Source organism: Oryctolagus cuniculus, chromosome 1 (genome assembly GCF_964237555.1).
Source record: "Oryctolagus cuniculus chromosome 1, mOryCun1.1, whole genome shotgun sequence".
Classification (NCBI taxonomy): domain Eukaryota; kingdom Metazoa; phylum Chordata; class Mammalia; order Lagomorpha; family Leporidae; genus Oryctolagus; species Oryctolagus cuniculus.
Genome location: NC_091432.1, coordinates 110,967,668 through 110,984,698, shown reverse-complemented (window position 1 = coordinate 110,984,698; position 17,031 = coordinate 110,967,668). Strand labels below are relative to the sequence as shown.

The 17,031-nt window shown below is 62.6% G+C and overlaps 3 protein-coding genes across 4 annotated transcripts; 1 reads left to right on the top strand and 2 right to left on the bottom strand.

Moving 5' to 3' along the window:
- Positions 1-204: 204 nt before the first annotated feature.
- C1QTNF5 (C1q and TNF related 5) lies at positions 205-7,296 on the bottom strand. Its single transcript, XM_002722715.5, has 3 exons — positions 7,163-7,296; positions 6,742-6,997; positions 205-6,444 (listed from the first exon to the last, which is right to left on the bottom strand). Exons 2-3 carry the CDS (start codon positions 6,953-6,955, stop codon positions 5,927-5,929), a joined length of 732 nt encoding a protein of 243 aa, XP_002722761.1. The 5' UTR covers positions 6,956-6,997; positions 7,163-7,296; the 3' UTR covers positions 205-5,926.
- RNF26 (ring finger protein 26) lies at positions 1,880-3,981 on the top strand. Its single transcript, XM_002722714.5, has one exon. The coding sequence runs from the start codon at positions 1,880-1,882 to the stop codon at positions 3,173-3,175; it is 1,296 nt and encodes a 431-aa protein (XP_002722760.1). The 3' UTR covers positions 3,176-3,981.
- Positions 7,297-7,882: 586 nt separating the features above from the next.
- MFRP (membrane frizzled-related protein) lies at positions 7,883-13,123 on the bottom strand. 2 transcript variants are annotated; one of them, XM_002722716.5, is made up of 13 exons: positions 12,113-13,123; positions 11,925-12,027; positions 11,730-11,843; positions 11,426-11,599; positions 11,080-11,293; positions 10,547-10,677; positions 10,290-10,415; positions 10,005-10,081; positions 9,604-9,752; positions 9,039-9,169; positions 8,814-8,945; positions 8,197-8,324; positions 7,883-8,107 (listed from the first exon to the last, which is right to left on the bottom strand). In XM_002722716.5, exons 1-13 carry the CDS (start codon positions 12,167-12,169, stop codon positions 7,883-7,885), a joined length of 1,761 nt encoding a protein of 586 aa, XP_002722762.2. In that variant the 5' UTR covers positions 12,170-13,123. The 2 variants fall into 2 exon arrangements, with proteins under 2 accessions (XP_002722762.2, XP_069935392.1); XM_070079291.1 differs by lacking the exons at positions 7,883-8,107; positions 8,197-8,324 and adding an exon at positions 8,590-8,707.
- Positions 13,124-17,031: the final 3,908 nt, after the last annotated feature.

Sequence of the window (17,031 nt, the reverse complement as noted above, 5' to 3'; positions counted from 1 at the left end):
CACCCCATGGGAGACCAGGAGAAGCACCTGGCTCCTGGCTTCGGATCAGCGAGGTGTACCAGCTGCAGCGGCCATTGGAGGGTGAACCAATGGCAAAAGGAAGACCTTTCTCTCTCTCTCACTGTCCACTCTGCCTGTCAAAAAGAAAAAAAAAAATTGGGGAAAGGATGCACAGGGGGACAATGAAAACATCAGCAGACCAGATGGTGGACAAAACTCGTGTTTATTCTAATTTCCTTTGTTCGGAGAAATCAGCATTTTGTGCTCACACTGGGGGTAGCAATTCTGCAGTACGATGTAACAGACATTGGGGAGCTAGAGAAGGGGAGAGGGAGGGGAAGGGGAGGAGAGGGGAGGGGAGGGGAGGAGGAGGAGGAGGGGGAGGGCCAGAGACACTGAGTCGGGGTCTAAGGCGGGCGGGCGTTCAGCGACTGCAGTTCTTGCTCTGCCCCCGTGCAGCCCGGGCTGCGGCCCCCTCAGCTGTGCCTCCGCGGTGCTCGGAGAACTCAGGACACAAGGCGGGGTGGGGAGGCCAGGCCCTCTCTGGAGTCCGGGCCAGAGCTGAGCTGGAGAATCAGCAGAAGCAGCGTAGGGCTGACGCGGAACCCGCAGGGGAGTCTCCGTAGACTCGTATTCGGGACGGCGTCTCCAACACGTTCAGGGTATTAAAGAAATGGCCAGCTTCCGAGGGAGCCCCGAGCCCGACCCCCAGCTGCAGCTGGAGCGCACGCAGTGCTGGGCGCCCGCTAGGGAGCTGAGCCGCCTCCCTCCTGAGGACGAGGAGATCATGCGGGAGTTCTGGAAAAACCTGGAGAAGCCAGTTTGGAACAGCAGTGTGGAACCTCCGGAACAGTCTGCGCGCCTCGCGAGCGGCTGGAGAACAGGCAGTGTTTACGTTTGTTGTGTGAACAGCGCGCTGCAGGAGTGGCGTGAGTGACAGGTCGCAGGTGTGGAGCGACGAGGAGCAGGCGGCGAGCCCGAGCGGGACGCCCAGGCAGCCAGCTCCGACCGCAGCCTGCCGAGCTCAGGTTCCGGGCCAGAGGAAGCACGAATTCGCTCTTAGCCAAGTCCAAGGTCCGGCTCTTTTAGGTGACGGGGCTAGGGCGGGCCCAGTTCGACGCTGTCCGTCAACGGACCAATCACCACGCCGACGGGGGCGGAGATTTTAATACGCGTCCACCCCCTCCTTTTGGAAAATACGTCTGTTTGGGCGCTGTTCAAACGGACCAATGACAGCTCGGCGTCCTTCCGGCTGGCCCTCTCCGATTGGCCGGAGTTCGTCGTGCCCCTCTCCTTGTCACGCCTTTTGCCCCACCCCTTCGGACACAAGATGGCGGCGCCCAGCGGAGTAGAGGCTGCGTTTGGGGTTTGCTGAGACTGACTCCCTCTCCCCCTTTCCCTTTGGGCGCAAAGCGCCGCGAACGGGAGGACAGGGGCCGGGCGGGGACAGGGGCATCTGCGTAGCTGGACCTGCGCCCAGCCTGCGCCGCCCCCACCCGGCCCCGGCCCCGGCCCGGCCCGATCCCATCCCATCCGTTCCCGGTCTCCTCCGCTGACCCACTGCCCGGCCGTGGTACGCCACACTAGGCCTGCAAGGCTGGGGTGTCTCCTCCAGCCCGCCTCGCCTTCCCTTTAGAGATGCTTGGTCTCTTCCCTCCCAGCCAGCCCGCCTTCGTAACCGGGCGTCTTGGACCGGCCCCTGGCCCCTCTTCCCTCTACTGAGACTGCACTTAGCGCAGCCCACATCTCCGTCAGATTCTGGGTACCCCCTGGGTCAGAGGCCGCTCACCTTCCTTCCAGATCCCTGAGCCTCCAACAATATTGACAGCCTTGACAGCGCCGTCCACCGAGGAGACAGACTAACTTCCGGAGCCCCATCATGGAGGCCGTGTACCTGGTGGTGAATGGGGTGGGGCTGGTACTGGACGTGCTGACCTTGGTGTTGGACCTCAACTTCCTGCTGGTGTCCTCCCTCCTGGCTACCCTGGCCTGGCTCCTGGCCTTCATCTACAACCTGCCGCACACGGTACTGACCAGCCTTCTGCACTTGGGCCGTGGAGTCCTGCTTTCGCTGCTGGCTGTGGTCGAAGCCTTGGTCCGGCTCACCGTTGGGGGCTTGCAGGCGTTGTGTACTCTGCTCTACAGCTGCTGTTCTGGCCTGGAGAGCCTGAAGCTCTTGGGACACCTGGCCTCACACGGGGCACTGCGGAGCCGGGAGTTACTGCACCGGGGCGTGCTCAGCGTGCTCTCCAATGGCCATGCACTGCTGCGCCAGGCCTGTGACATCTGTGCCATTGCCATGAGCCTGGTGGCCTATGTGATCAACAGTCTGGTCAACATTTGCCTCATTGGCACTCAGAATCTCTTCTCCCTGGTGCTGGCCCTGTGGGACGCAGTGATGGGCCCTCTGTGGAGGGTGACAGACGTGGTGGCCGCCTTCCTAGCCCACATTTCCAGCAGTGCCGTGGCCATGGCCATCCTCCTGTGGACCCCCTGTCAACTAGCGCTGGAGCTGCTGGCCTCATCTGCCCGCCTCCTGGCCAGCTTCGTGCTTGTCAATCTCACTGGTCTGGCGGTGCTGGCCTGCGTGCTGGCAGTGACAGTAACCGTGTTGCACCCAGACCTCACCCTCAGGCTGGCCACCCGGGCTCTCAGCCAGCTCCAGGCCCGCCCATCCTACCACCGGCTCCGGGAGGACGTCGTGCGGGTGTCTCGCCTGGCGCTGGGCTTGGAAGCCTGGCGCCGAGTCTGGAGTCGCAGCCTGCAGCTGGCGAGCTGGCCAAACCGGGCAGGGGCCCCTGGAGCCCCCCAGGGGGCCCCTCGAAGGGTGTCAGCCCGGCCCCGGGCACAGGATCCTCCCCCTGAAGCAGGGCTCAGATTGGAGGCCGAAGAGGAAGCCAGGAGCCTCCGAGCGGCACCTGCCTGGGGCCGGGAGAGGCTCAACGAGGAGGAGCCTGCAGCTGGCCAAGACCCCTGGAAGCTGCTGAAGGAGCAAGAGGAGCGGAAGAAGTGCGTCATCTGCCAGGACCAGAGCAAGACGGTGCTGCTCCTGCCCTGCCGGCACCTGTGCCTGTGCCAGGCCTGCACCGAGATACTGATGCGCCACCCTGTCTATCACCGCAACTGCCCGCTGTGCCGCCGGGGCATCCTGCAGACCCTCAATGTCTACCTCTGAAGACCCCCGCCCTGCCTGCCCACCCCTCCGTGCTCCACGCAGGTGCCTGCGCTGGGCCAGCATTCGCACCCCTTCTCCAGATCCTGGCCTGAATCCCCACCAAGCCATACACCTCGGACATGGAGATGGGACACTCTGGGTGGGGGTGGGTGCCCTGGATGCCGAGGGTGGTGAGTGTGTCACTATGCAAGGGCCCTGGGGCTGCTGAGCCCACAGCCCGTTCAGGGCCCAGCCTCTGGGGCTGCCCCTCTCCGCTTCTGGTGTTCCTGTTGGGGTTGTGTAGATCCTTTCCCTGTTTCCTCCCCACTCTGCCCCCAGCTTCTGCGGCCACAGCACATCAGTGTCGTTTGGGTGTTTTGGCAACTCAGGGGTCTTGGAATGGTCCTGAACCTGTGTGCAGCCAGAACCCCTGTGCCCGGGTAAGGCTTGCGGGGAGCACCTCTCAGGTGCCCCTAGGGCCACTTCTGCCTGCCGTGATCTTGCGAGGCACCTTCCCAACCCAATCTGAAAGCTGGGATCAGTTAACCCTGGGAGGTGGGTGCCTGTGTGTGCACCTGCACCTGGCTTTGGGACCACACTGGCTTCACAGGGAGCCTCGGGAGGGCTGACCCGGTTTCTCCTCGTTCCTGTCTCCCCATGTCACGTCGAAGGATGGCGTTTCTCTTCTGTCTGATCCTCCCCGGTGCTGGGGAAGGCAGACTACACATTTCACTAGGGTCCAAACACAGAGACGGCTGTCTTCAGAAGCAGCTCCCCGAGGGGTCCAGCCGGCCCAGTTTCCAATAAATAAAATTCTGTTGACAGTTCTCACAGCCTCTGTGTGCATCTGCACGGGAACAGCAGCGGGTCCTGGGGGTGGGCTTAAACTGGGAGGGGGGAGGAGAGAAGAAAGGCTGCCGGGTTCACTCTGTCTTCACCATTGTTGCCAGGGTGCAGCGCCCAGGGAGAGGGATGCAAACTCTCTCGCCCCTTGAGTCAGCCTTCCCGGCTTTTCCTCTGGTGCCGGGCTTCCCAGGAACTCGGGGTGGAATCCAACCCACCCTCTGCTCCCTGGAGGCGCTGGTGCTTGTCAGAGTCTGGCGCCGCAAGACCTCCTGGTGGGGAGCAGGCTGTCCCCTTAATTGTATGTTAGGGGTCTGGAAGCACAGCGCCCGGGCCCGCCTTCTGGGAGGGGGCAGGGGAGGAGGCTGAGAGGCCCCTCCACCTTCTCTTGGGGTGAGAGGTTGAGCCCTCTGGGAAACTGGATTGGAGGGGAGGTCCCCCCAGCCCCTGCCCCCCCTGGATTGCGGAGGGGGGAGCCTCAGACTTAGTGACTCTGCCCACCCCGAGATGCCCAGCACAGTGGGGGAGAGTTCCCCACCTCCACCTTGAATCTGGAGTCCCAAGGGAAGGCTTGGTGCTATCTCCCTTCCCCCAACCTGGAGAGGGGGCTGAGCAAGGGGAGGCCCAGCTCCTTCCAGGCTTTGTTTAATGTGGGGATAAACATTGTATGAAAGGAGATAAACTTCCTGAGCCAGGAGCAAAGGACCCCCTTTCCCTCCACCCCCAGCAGAAATTCCTTTGGCAGACCTCAACACCCTTCCTCCCCCTAATCTGGGAGTCGGGCTCCAGCTACAGGGTCGTTGCTGCATTCCGGAGCTGGGGTGCCCCCTGGCGGTCATCTCAGAAACGGCCTGTTTCTAGACACCAGCAGTGCTGGAGACAGCCCAAGAGCTTCCCAGTCATCTAGGGACCAGGCGAGCAGCCAGAGCAGCCACGACTGAAGATCCCGGCCTCTTTTCTGTTGGGTCAGGGAAGGGCATGTGTGCTGACGACAGCCCTGCCTGGTGCGTTTGGCATCTGGGAGTAAGAAAAAGCTGCCTCTTTCTCCAAGTGGCCAGCGCCGTGGCCAGGAGGCACCTCCTCCATCAGGCGCTCTTGTTCTCAGCCTGCACAGCCAAGGCAGCAGCTCTGAGCAGCCGCTCCCCGACCTGGGCCTGCTGCCTGTGCCCCTTGCCCCTAGCTCCAGCCCACTTTCAAACTTCCCCTTCTTTAAAAAATTATATTTAAATGTTATTTGACAGGCAGAGAGACATACAGAGAGCGCCCATCCTCTGGTTCACTCCCCAAATGCCCTCAAAGGCCAGGGCCAGGATGAGGCCAAAGCCAGCAGGTGGAACTTAGTCTCAATGACCAGTGCCTCCCAGGGTCCTGGAATGGCCCTGAACCTGTGTGCAGGAGCCTGGGTCAGAAGCTGGAGCTGGGTATTGAACCCAGGCACTTGGTGTTTTAACCGCTAGGCCAACAGCCCGCCCCAAGGACCCTCCCTTCTGTCTGAGCCCCACCACAAATGACCTTCAGAAATAGGGTCCCTCACCCCCCACCACCAACAAGGAAGGCTGAAGCTGATAGGGGTTCTTGTAGATTTACTGAGTGGGCTCTGAAGAAGGGGCCAGCCTGGGGGCAGGAGGGAGGGGGGAGAACACAGAGAAGTAGAGGACGGGGAACCCCCCCCCCTTGGAGTCCTGGGTCCGAGCAAATGGGGGACCCACCCACACTTGCCAGTGCATGGCACACTCTAGTGGTCTCGGGCAGAAATCCAGCCACTGCCCCATGCTGCCTGCGGTGAGCTCACACGGCCTCGGTTCCCGTTCCTTGTCCACAGCAAGTCCCGAGTCGGTGACAACGTTCCGGGGGGGCCAGCCCTCCCGGATGACAGATGACGTGGCTGTTGTCCTCTGGGAGTCAGCGTGACTCACTTTCCAGTGGGCACTAAGCAAAGACTGGGGAGCTGTGCCAGTCAGAGTACACCAGAAATCCAGAGAAGGTGCTGTCTGTCTTGATGCTGGCATAGATGCCGATGTAATCGCCCACACCCACCTGCACCCACACCTGGTCCTCGGGCTCCAGTCTCACCATAGCACCCCCTGAGAGCGAGGCGGGCTTGGGCCACCCCCCAAAAAACTGGAAGAAGGAGGCAATGGATTCGCCATTCTTCACCAGATCGAACTGCAGGCTGGCCCGGTAGACGGTGGCGTGGACGGCAAAGTAGTAGACCCCCGGAACCTGGCAGGTGAACTTGCCGGTGGCGGCGTCGTAATGACCCTGCTCGTTGATCAGCACGCGATCGAAGGGCAAGGGCGCGTCGGCCGGCGGAGGCACCCGGCTCTCGGAGCGCTTAGCGCTGAAGGCGGAGCGCGGGGGCACCGAGCACTCGCCCGCAGGCCCGGCAGGCCCGGCCGGCCCCGCCTCTCCCCGCGGCCCGGGCTCCCCACGCGGCCCAGGCAGTCCTGCGGGAGTAAGGGCAGCGGTGAGCGTGGGCGTGCCGGCCCGCAGCGGGGGTCCGGAAGGGCGACTCTAAAGGCCCCCTCTCTGGCCCATCCTCCGCACCTTTCTACAGGTGGCCCCAGAGGGTCCCCGGAGTGCTGGCTCCCGCCGGCTGACTCACTTCCGTCCACCCTCCGCCCCACCCACGTCGGGAGAGAGGAGCGCGCCCTGGTGCGCGGGGCCGGAGGACGCGGGAGGGCGAGCGCCCGGCCGCGCCGGCCCCGACGTCCCCATGGACGGCCGCGAAGGTGTCTCCTTACCCGGCCTCCCGCCCTCGCCTTTCTCGCCCGGAACTCCGGGCGCGCCGTCGCGGCCATCGCGGCCGTCGCGCCCAGGCAGGCCCTGGCTGCCGTGGTGACCCGGGGTGCCTGGGAGGCCGGGGTGCCCCGGGCACAGGCTGGGGATCTTGTTGTCGTCCAGCGGGGGCGAGCCGGCCGCCAGGCCCAGGAGCAGCAGGGCGAGGAGCAGCCTCATGGCGCCGGCACCGGGAGCCCGACGGCGGGGTCCTGTCCTAGTCTGCGGGCCGGGCAGGACTGGAGTCGGCACCCACTCTCGCGGCCCCGGCACGGCCCCGTCGGTCCCCACCCCGCCCCAGCCCCGAGGACCCGGGGAGCACCGCGAGGGGGGAGGGGAGGCCGCCTGCCCGCCAGGCCCTCTCCCACCCGCCTCAGCGGGGCTCACCCTTCGCTGCTCTCCCGCCGACGGCTTCCTGCGACTCTCCCCGGGGGCCTGCTCCCGGCCCTGCGCTGCTCCGCGGCCAGGCGCCCGGTGCCCTCGCGGGGCTGCTGGTCCCGGTCCGCTCGCCGCCGGCCCGGCTCTGCTCCTCCCAGTCTCCGAGAGGAAACCAGTTGTTCAGGGGCCAAGAGCTCCGGGCCGGGAAATAGCAGGGAAATAACTCGTGGTGTCGCCCGGCGGCCGGCCAAAGTTTGGGGGAGAAGGGAGGGGGAGAGAGGCTTGAGCCGGGCCCCGGGAGAGGCAACCCGCAGGGCGCCTCCCGTTCCCGGGGGCAGAGCGCAGTGGCGCCGCCGCGACCAAGAAGGGGAGAGCGGGCGCTGCGGGGGGTCGCAGCGGAAGGGGGGCGGGGAGGAGCTGGGGCAGAGATCCGGACCCCCGGGGTTAGAGCAGGGCACCCACGTGATTGCCGAATGAGTGGGAAAGTCAGAAGGTGGGTGGCAGAGAACTTGAGAAGGCAGAGGGCAGTCAGGGCCCTGGAGGGAAGCGGTGTGGGTTGTATGAGGACAGGGGCAGGGAAGCGGGGAGGGGGCTGTGGATTCCCCGCTGCTGCTGGGAGGCCCAGAGAGGGTGAGAAGAGCCCAGGCTGGTCCGCCTCCCCCACCCTGCCCGGCAGCCTCTTAGGCAAGGGAGGACAGGCAGGCTGAGGGCAGGGGGTCCGCTTCAGGGTCACGGCTGGGCGCAGGCTTCCAGGCCAGCTGCCTCAGGCAGCCTGTTGCAGTTGAAGGGCCAGGGGGTACCCAGGAGGGCCAGGCCAGACTGGCACTGGCGCTCCGCCTCCTGGCAGACAGAGCGGCAGGGAGGCAGGACGCTGCCCAGCGGGGTGCAGCGGGGCACCAGCAGCCCGCAGAGGAGCCGCCGGAAACTCTGGTAGCAGGGTAGACTGGTTAGGCTCTGCAGAGGGCAGAGAGGCGTCTTCAGTGCTGGTCCCCAGGTTCCCTGCCCTCCCTGTGGCCTCCCTCCCCATCTCTGGGCCAAGGCACCTTGTAGCCTCGGAGGACTTCTACCACCTCCTGCTGGGTGGCCATGCCCACCCAGATGTTAGGGAAGGCCGTGGTGTTGTAGCTCAGACCCACGCACATCTCCACCTGGACGGGCTCACAGGCCAGCTCTGCGGGAGGGAGGGGCTGCTCACTGGCTGTTCGGCCTGGGCCGCTGGGGTTGCGGGAGTCCAGGAAGGTAACAGGGTGAGGGCTTTGCCTGTGTGGAGGGTCCCCGTGAAGCCCTGGGAGTCTGCTCCAACATTGCTCGTCAGCCCTGGGCGTTGAGCTGGCGTCTCTGTGACCTCAGGAGGCACAGGCAGGGACACAAGCCCCTGCTCCCCATAGCATCTCACCTTCGCCTTTGAGCTCTGCAGAGGGACTCCGTGTGTCAAGGTGCAGGGTTCTCGAAGCCCCAACTCTCGACTCCCAGATCCCCATGTCCCTAAGGACCACTGCCACCACCAGCCAAGAGTCCCGAGTCAGGACGGTGAGGCCCAGCGGCTGCTCGCCCCTGCCCGAATCAGGGAGGTAGGGTGGGGTGGTAGCTCGGGTGCCAGGGCGTGTCTGCGACTGGGCACCCAGCCCGTGTAGGGATCCCGGGTGGGGCCGGGCCTCACCTGGCGGTGGGGCCAGGGGGCTGCTGCAGTTGTCACCGCTGCCACCTGTGCAGTCTCTCCACATGTCGCACACCCACTGCAGCCCCTTACACTCTCCGTCCAGGCAGGAGGACTCTCGGCGCCCACAGGGGTCTGTAGGCACAGGGCGTGGCAGTGCCTGTCCTTCCCCCCCCCCGCTGCCCCCCCCCCCCGTGCCGTCCACTCTCTGGGTCCAGGGTCACCTACTGTCTGTGGCATTGAAGGCCTGGAAGGTGGCTGAGAAGCCCCCGCCGCTGACGCCGTGGTCTGTCCTGAAGAACACAGCCAGCTCCCGGTGCGAGGACAGGAGGCGAGGGGGCGGCTCTGTCCCGCAGAACCTGCCCGAAGCGGTGGAGAGCCGTGGGCCCCTGGCTGCAGCCTCCCGCGGGCTCGCTATGAGCCGGGTGCTCCGGGCCAGGCCAGAGGTGAGGGGAGACACAGTGGCTGACTCCCAGAACTCAGCGCCAGGGAGGAAATGCTGGTGGACAAAGTGGCAAACTGAGGCCGGTGTGTGTGTGTGTGTGCGTGCGTGTGCGTGTGTGAGTAAATGGCTCCACAGGCTGGGAAGAGCTGGAGGGGAGCTGGAAGAGATTTGGGAAAGGGCCTCCTGGGGACAGGCACGACCCGGCCCCCGGCAGGTGCAGAAGGCAGAAGCATTTGTTTAGGGTGGCTCTGGAGAGACTGGCTTGGAGTGGCAGAGGGCGGAGCTGGGGAATGGCCAGGCCTGAGGGGAGGGGGAGGGCTGAGTCTGGCTCCTTCCCCGACCCTGTACCTGCCCAGGAGGCTGAGGGCCCCTGAGCTGCTGGTCTCATACACCTCCACGTAGGCCACCTTGCACTCGTCCTGCGCTTCCAGGCTGAAATTGTGGAACTGCAGCTCAATGCCAAGACCGGCGGGCACCGAGATGCGCCAGGTGCAGAGCTGGGGAGAGTGTGGGAGGAGCCAGTCACGGGGCAGCCACTGCCCAGTGCGCCTGCACCTCTGTGGCCCTGGACGTACAACGGGCCTTTTAAGTTGTTTGGGCTCAGAGAGGAGTGAATGCAGTGTGGGAACATCTGGGTATACAGTAAGCACTTAAGAATGTTCCCCATCTGGCTTTCTGCAGTACAGAGCAGTGTTTCCCCTGCCCGTGTGCGGCACTGCTGGTCCCCCCTGCAGCCGGGCTGCACTGACCTGGTGGTGTGGGTACTGCTGCAGGTAGCTGGGAGTAGAGAAAGCGCCCTGGAGCCCCGTCAAGTGCCCCCCGCACCCTGTGGAGAGGCAGACAGCTTGTGGGGCTGGCAAGAGAGCATCTTGGCCCTGCCCACAGGGAAGCAAGCTCTGGCTGGGAGAATGGCCAGGCAGGGTGTGCCGATGGGAACGTTGCGGCTTGGGGCCCGGCCAGTGCTGGGGAGCACAGCCAGAGCCTGGATCAGATGCCCGGAGACAGCACCCGCCCTGCGCCTGGCGGGCCCGTACCCGAGCTCTTGGCGCTGCAGTTGGTTTCGTCACTGCCATCAGCACAGTTGGCAAAGCCATCGCATACCGAGTCGGGGAGCAGGCAGGTGAGCTGGTCACAGGAGAACTCATCGTGGGCGCAGCTCCCTGGGGATGGCGTCTGGATTCAGGAACCACCCCCAAAGTCTCCACCCCCTTTTTCCAGGGCTGGGAGTGGCTGAGGGGAGGGAAGCCAGACACTTGCCAGGCAGCTGGGGACACAGTGGCTAAACACTCACCATGCCCGGGGACCACAGCCTGATACCAGGCCTGGAAGCCAGAGCCTTCCACACTGCTGTCGGAGACGAAAGCCACCCGGAGGCGGCTGGCGTTGGTGTTGAGTGTGGGAGGCGCCACCCTCCCACACACCCTGCGAGAAGCGGAGAAAGCTGATCAGGCTCGGAGCTCAGAGCCTGCCAGAGCGGAGCCGGCCTGGGCCCTGTCGTCCTGTTTCCTTAACCCCTGAACCGGTGCTGAGTACAGCACAAAGTTTCCTGCACTTTCCCAGGGTGCTTGGACTGCCCCAGCCCCTGTGTGTCAGTCAGCAGTGTAGCATTTCTCCATGGGAACTACTGGTAAGAGGCCCATTTCATAGATTAGGAAACTGAAGCCAGAGAGGGGCAGTGACCCTCCCCAGGTCACACAGCAGAGGGGTGGCAAAGCTGGGCCCCGAGGTCAAGGCTCTTCATTTCCCCCTAGTCCAGCCTCTCCCTTGCAACCCCCTTGCTCTGGGCCCCCGAGAGTGGTTCAGGACAGGGTGCAGAGGGACCACCTGAGGAGGGGGCCTTCAGGCTCTGGGGAGATTTCCAAGCGGTCAAAGAGACAGGAGGCCACACTCTCCATGCTCAGAGCTTCGATCTTGAGCTGTATCGTGTGGTCTGTGGCCACCTGGATGTGCCACACGCAGTGGGCATTGGGTGGGTAAGGGTCCGGGTAGTTGGGGCTGCTGAAGAAGCCCCTTGGGCCAGGCAGGAGACCCCCGCAGGCTGCAGAGATAGAGGTTAGAGTTCAGAGGTCATGAGGTGAGAGGTGCCTTTGCTCCCCAAGGTGCCTCTTCCTGGCCTCCCTCCCCGCTGCCCTATCAGCCCCCGTCCTGGGAGACCTGCTCTAGTACTCACTGGGGTGGGGTGTGGGACTCACGCCCGCCTGCTGTGGCCGGCCAGGGAGCCCAGGCGCTGGAGAGGCTGTGGTGGTGGTGGGGACGGTGCTGGGGGTGGCGGTGGCAGTGGTAGTGAGGCCCCGGGCAGGCAGGGGGCCGTAGGTGGCCCCAGGTGGAGGTGCAGCCTGCAGCTCTGAAGGCAGGGGGCGGAGGAGTGGCTTTCAGAGGAGCCCCCCAACTGCACCCTGGGAGAGTGCAGGGGGCAGGTGGCGAGGCCCCCAGTGTCTCAGTCTGCCCGCTGCTCCCCAGCGGGCCCTACTCACGGGCCAGGATGACGGCCACCAGCAGCCCGAGCAGCAGGAGCAGCAGGCCGGCGAGCAGGAGCACACAGAGCCAGGAGAAGCGGCAGTCGGGCTGTAGCCCTCGTGGGCGCCGGCCTGTGGCAGCCAGGGTAGCACTTAGAGGGCCCCGGGCCCCCCCACTGTCCTGGCCTTGGGTCCCCCCTATGGGATGGTTACCATGCCAGGGAGCTGGGCTGCTGCAGGGAGCCTCTCCCTGGAAGGCAGGCGCCGGGCAGGGCGGCTCCGCTTCAGGCTCGAAGGCAGGGTTGCAGAACTCAGTCTGAAAGTGAGAGGGGGGTCTGGGAGCGAGGGCCGGGGGCCCTGGGGCGCGGGGCTGGGGAGGAGAGGGCTTCCACGGGCCTCACCTTGCTCTGCTCTGTGGCCTCCACGCACAGGCTGACTTCCTCCGAGTGCTCCTTCATGGCCCGGGGCTCCGCATGGCTGTCTGGAGTCCCTGACACAGCCCTTATCGGGGCTGCCTTGCCTCCCCGCTGCCCTTGGCAGAATGCTTGGGGCTACTGGCTACTCTGTGTCCAGTCGGGGAGGCACAGCGGCCAGAAGGAATTTGCAAAGGCACCAAACGGTCCCTTAATCCAACTCAGCTGAGGGTGCCGAGGTCGAGCCCCTGGCGCAAGGCCGCGGTTCTTAAAGGCACAGGTAGTGGCAGTGGAAACCCATCACTTGGGGGAGGGGGCTGGGACTAGGGGGGCTCCTCCGCCCCTTCCGACCTGCCCAGGTGGCAGTTGAGGGTGCTGGGAGGGAGATGGAACATGGGGCTGACTGAGAAAGGAAGGGAAGCAGGTGCGGCTGCATCCAGGCCCATGCGTCCTCTCCCTGCTGCCATGGGCATGATGGCACCAGCCACTTTGGGCTGTATGACCAGGACAAGAAGAGAGGCTGGTGTGGTTGTCTATCCCTGTGAGCCCCAAGCCCGCAGGAGAAGGATCCAGGATGGAGGAGGGGTGCGCCTCTCAATAGGGCTGGGTGAGGAGAGGCGCCAGGGGCCCCCACTCTGCAGACAGCCTCATCCCTCCACGCCTCTGTCTTGTGGACAATCCCGGCATGGCCCAGCTGTCCTCAGGGAGGGAGGCGGGGGTTTGCCAGTCTGTTTTGCGTTAGCTCTGCTCAGGCTGTGTCGGGCAGGGTGGGGGTGGGGAGGCAGCCTGATATTTGTAGAATGTCGGTTATGTTTTGAGCCCTGGGCAAGAGGTCCTACATGGACTTTCATTGTATCACCTTTGAGGCAGCATAGCCGTTTATAAATGGTGGTGCTAAGGTTAAGTTCTTTTTCCAAGGTCAAAGCTCTGTAAGATGCAGAGGCCAGAGCTCCTGGGAGGGGGTAGATGCTAGACTCATGCTATCCACAACTCACCACTTTTTTTTTTTTAAGGTTTATTTATTTATTTGAAAGTCAGAGTTAGAGAGAAGGGGAAGGGGTCTTCCATTTGCTGTTTCACTCCCCAGATGGCTGCAACAGCCAGAACAGAGCTAGGCAAAAGCCAGGAGCCAGGAGTCAGGAGGTTCCTCCAGGTCTCCCTGGGTAGCAGGGCCTCAAACACTTGTGCCATCCTCCACTGTTTTCCCAGGAGCATTAGCAGGGAGCTGGATCAGAAGCAGAGCAGCTGGTGGACTCAAACCAGCACCCATACCCACATGGGATGTCAGTGTTGCAAGCGGCAGCTTAACCCACTGTGCCACAGTGCCCGCCCTCACTTTGTCCTTTTCTCTCCTAGTCTTTGCATTTTTCACACCCTCGCTATAAACCTGTATAATGGGTTGGGGGCAAGAGGGTCTGGGGGCAAGGACACAGGTCAGAAGACGCGGGGGGCGGGGCGTGGAGCCGGGGCTCACAGCCTGGCAGCCCCAGCCCTGTGCTCCTCCTGCTTCTTGCTACCCCTTGAACTTCCTCTGCTTCCTCCCCACAGCCCGGGGACCTTGGCCTTCTTGCCCCACCCCCATGGCTGGCCCCTCGATGCAGCAGGGCTCTTCTCAAAGAGTTCCCTGCCAATCACAGGGACAACATTGACAAGCAAAGGGACGTTATGTGCTCGTCTGACTGCTGCTCAAGAGCTCCCTGGCCCTGGAGGCTCCTGCAGGTGCCGGCTTGCACTTTGGAGAGCAGGGAGCCCTGTGGCACCCTGGCTGACCCATCACTGTCACCATCACCGCGTGCTCGCCTGCGCTGTCCGTGTCCCTCCCGCCAGTGGCTCAAGGTCACCGGTGTGTTCTATTCTAGGACTGCAGCTCGCTAGCCATCCCCCGGCCAGCTCTCCTGCCAGATCCTCCCCTCCCTGTACGCTCTGGCTCTGATCCCGGCTGCCTTTCTTTGTCCCTGCCCCCAGGGCCTGCAGGAAAGGTGCGTGTTAGGTGCCCTCCTCGCTGCATCCCACCAAACCTCCAACGCACCCCTTCCTCCTCTCCTCACTCATGCAGCTTCCCTGGTCTCCAGGGGCCTGCAGCCCTGCAGCTGCTCCCAGCCTACTCAGCTCTGCCTCCAAAAGGCAGGTCTCTCCAACCAGGAGGAAACCGGGAAGGTGCACGCCTCCTTGCGTTGTACCCCTCCAGGGCCCTACCTCACTAGTTCCCTTTAGTTTGGGCAATGCTCTTGCAACTTGGCATCCCTCGGCCTTGGTCAAGTGTGCCACTCGGGAGAAAGGTGGTGGAGGCCTTGAGGTGGGGCCATTAAAGACGTGCTGAGGCTCACCCCCTCCCTACAAGCATCTCAATGTGGGGCTGGTGCTGTGGCGCAGTGCGTTAAGCTGCGGCCTGTAGCAGCCTGCAGCCCCAGCATCCCACATGGGCGCCAGCTCAAGTCCCAGCATCTCCTTTTCCAATCCAGCTCCCTGCTAATGTGCCTGGGAAAGCAGTAGAAGATGGCCCAAGTGCTTGGAGCCCTGCACCCATGCAGAAGACCTGGGAGAAGCTCCTGGCGTTGGCCTGGCCCAGTCCTGTTGCCCTCATCTGGGGAGTGAACCAGCAGATGAAAGATCTCTCTCTCTCTCTCCCCCTCTCCCTGTCTGTAACTCTGCCTTAGAAATAAATAAATATATTTTAAAAAACAAAAAGAACAACTCAGTGCTTCAATGACATTATCCTGGAGATGGGGAAATGGACATTTGTGGGGCACTTCTTACATGTCAAGCTGTTTTTCTTTTATTAAATTTTTAAAAATTTGAAAGTCAGAGTTACACAGAGAGAGGAGAGGCAGACAGAGAGGTCTTCCAACCACTGGTTCATTCCCGAATTGGCTGCAATTGGCTGTGCTGAGCCGAAGCCAGGAGCTTCTTCCAGGTCTCCCACATGGGTGCAGGGGCCCAAGTACTCAGGCCATCTTCCACTTCTTTCCCAGGCCACAGCAGAGAGCTGGATCGGAAGTGGAGCAGCTGGGACTTGAACTGGTGTCCATATGGGATGCCGGCACTGCAGGAGGCGGCTTTACCTGTTACACCACAGCATTGCTCCCACAACTCCAAGTGCCCTTGGTGCTCAGGTCACAGATGAGGGCCCTGGGGCTCAGAGGTGTTGAGTCATTAGCCCGGCTGATTGCTGCCAGTCGCTGCCCACTGCGGCCTGCATCCTGTGCAGGTGCCTGTTGGTGCACATGTTGAAGGTGGGCCCCTCACAGGCCGCGGCTCAGTGAGGTGGGTGGCGCTGTGCAGCCCCGTTCCTGGTAGGCGCGGGGTGGGGAAATCTGTACACCCAGAAGGCAGAGCACTCAGGTGGGAAGGTACCTGGCTCCACCCTTGGCCCGAGCGAGCCTTGCCCAGGCATCCTCACTGCCTAAGCGGGGCCGTGGACCGGGTGGCCTCCATGACCCTGACTAAAGCTTCAGGGAGAGAAACAAGCCTTTTCCGAGCACTGAGTACTTAAATGAACTCCACGAAGCTGCAAGCAGGCAGCCACAGACACATTAAGTCCCCTAATCGGGGTCTTGGACATATAAGTAGAGAAAAAGTGACTTAGGCTGGGAGCTAAGTCAGAGACCCTTCCAGCTCCTCAAGCCCAGTCTCCCTGATTCACAGAGGAGGCACTAAAGCCCCAAAGAGGGAGGTTCTTGTTCAAGGTCACAGAAGGGCAGCCACAGGGAGAGCACCTTCCCTAGTGAGAGGCCTGCTGGGAGGCCTGCAGATGGGAAGAAATCCCAGTTGCTAGGAGCTTGCTGGACCAAGAAATATGGGGACACAGCTGTTTGGGGCCTGTTGCCAACTGGATGAGAAAGTGCCACAGGTTGCAGGGAGGGCTGGGAGCAGGGTTGGGGGCTGGAGTCAGGCCCCTGCCCTTGGTTTGCCCATGGCTAATCTGTTGCAACCAGTGTAAAACCAGTCCACCAAGAGGCAGAGCAAGCTGCATGCTTTTGGGGCTCACTCCACTTCACTGCAAGCCATTTTGAAGAGATCCTGCTTACCTGCGGCTTGGGGAAAATATCAACATTTAAGATCTTACTCTTGGGGGTGGGGAGGGGTGGTGCCCAGCAGGTTAGACCACACCTGCCACTCCAGCCGCCCATATCAGAGCACCAGTTTGAGTCCTGGCTGCTCTGCTTCCCATCGGCTCCCTGCTAATGTGCCTGGGAAAACAGCAGATGATGGCCCCACATGTAGGAGGCCTGGCTGGAGTTCCAGGCTCCTGGCTTCAGCTTTGGCTCCGCTCTGGCCATCTGCGGAGTGACCCAGAGGCTAAAAGAGCTGTCTCTCCGACTCTCCTGCTCCATCACTCTGCCTTTCAAATACATAAATCTTTAAAAGAAAAAAAAATCTATTTCACTGGGCTGTAGAAGCTCCCCAGGGAGACATTCCAGGGTTTCTGTTGTCTTCAAACCGTCTTTGACACTGTTGAGAACTGCCCAGAAATATGTCCCCACTCCTGTCCCTGTCTTGCGGTGGGCCTGCCATAGGCCTCCAGCGACGGCAGGTGCCTCCGTGCGAGCCAGGACAGCCGAGCCAGGCCTGGGTTTTTCAGTGTCAGCAGCAGGGCCGGCAGGCAGCCCCTCCACGTAAACACCCTTGGGGTCAGCGAGGGGAGACGTCAGCTTCCCCAGTTCTAGGATCAGCGGCAGCAAGGGAAAAGCTGAACAGTACTAAGGATTAAGAGATAAATCCCAAAGACACAATGTCCTTGAGTGTCCCAAAGGGATTAAATCTTGAGTCTTGGAAAAACAAACAAACAAAAGCACTGCGGGGAGCAAAGCCTTGAACAAGCAGGCAGCTGTTTGCACGGTTTACAGAAAACAGCTTTCCCTTCTCAGGGGCCGGCTGGGCTCCCGGCTCTGCTCTGGCGGCCACTC

Bases quoted from the DNA above. Each gene is read 5' to 3' on its own strand.
- RNF26 (XM_002722714.5), top strand. From the start codon at position 1,880: ATGGAGGCCGTGTACCTGGTGGTGAATGGGGTGGGGCTGGTACTGGAC.
- C1QTNF5 (XM_002722715.5), bottom strand. From the start codon at position 6,955: ATGAGGCTGCTCCTCGCCCTGCTGCTCCTGGGCCTGGCGGCCGGCTCG. The intron at 6,445-6,741 runs GTAAGGAGACAC...TTACTCCCGCAG, and splicing joins AGGCGAGGGCGGGAGGCCGG to GACTGCCTGGGCCGCGTGGG.
- MFRP (XM_002722716.5), bottom strand. From the start codon at position 12,169: ATGAAGGAGCACTCGGAGGAAGTCAGCCTGTGCGTGGAGGCCACAGAG. The intron at 10,678-11,079 runs GTGGTCCCTCTG...CGCTTCTCGCAG, and splicing joins CCTGAAGGCCCCCTCCTCAG to GGTGTGTGGGAGGGTGGCGC. The intron at 8,325-8,813 runs GTGAGGCCCGGC...TCCCTCCCGCAG, and splicing joins CCCCCTGGCCCCACCGCCAG to AGCTGGCCTGTGAGCCCGTC.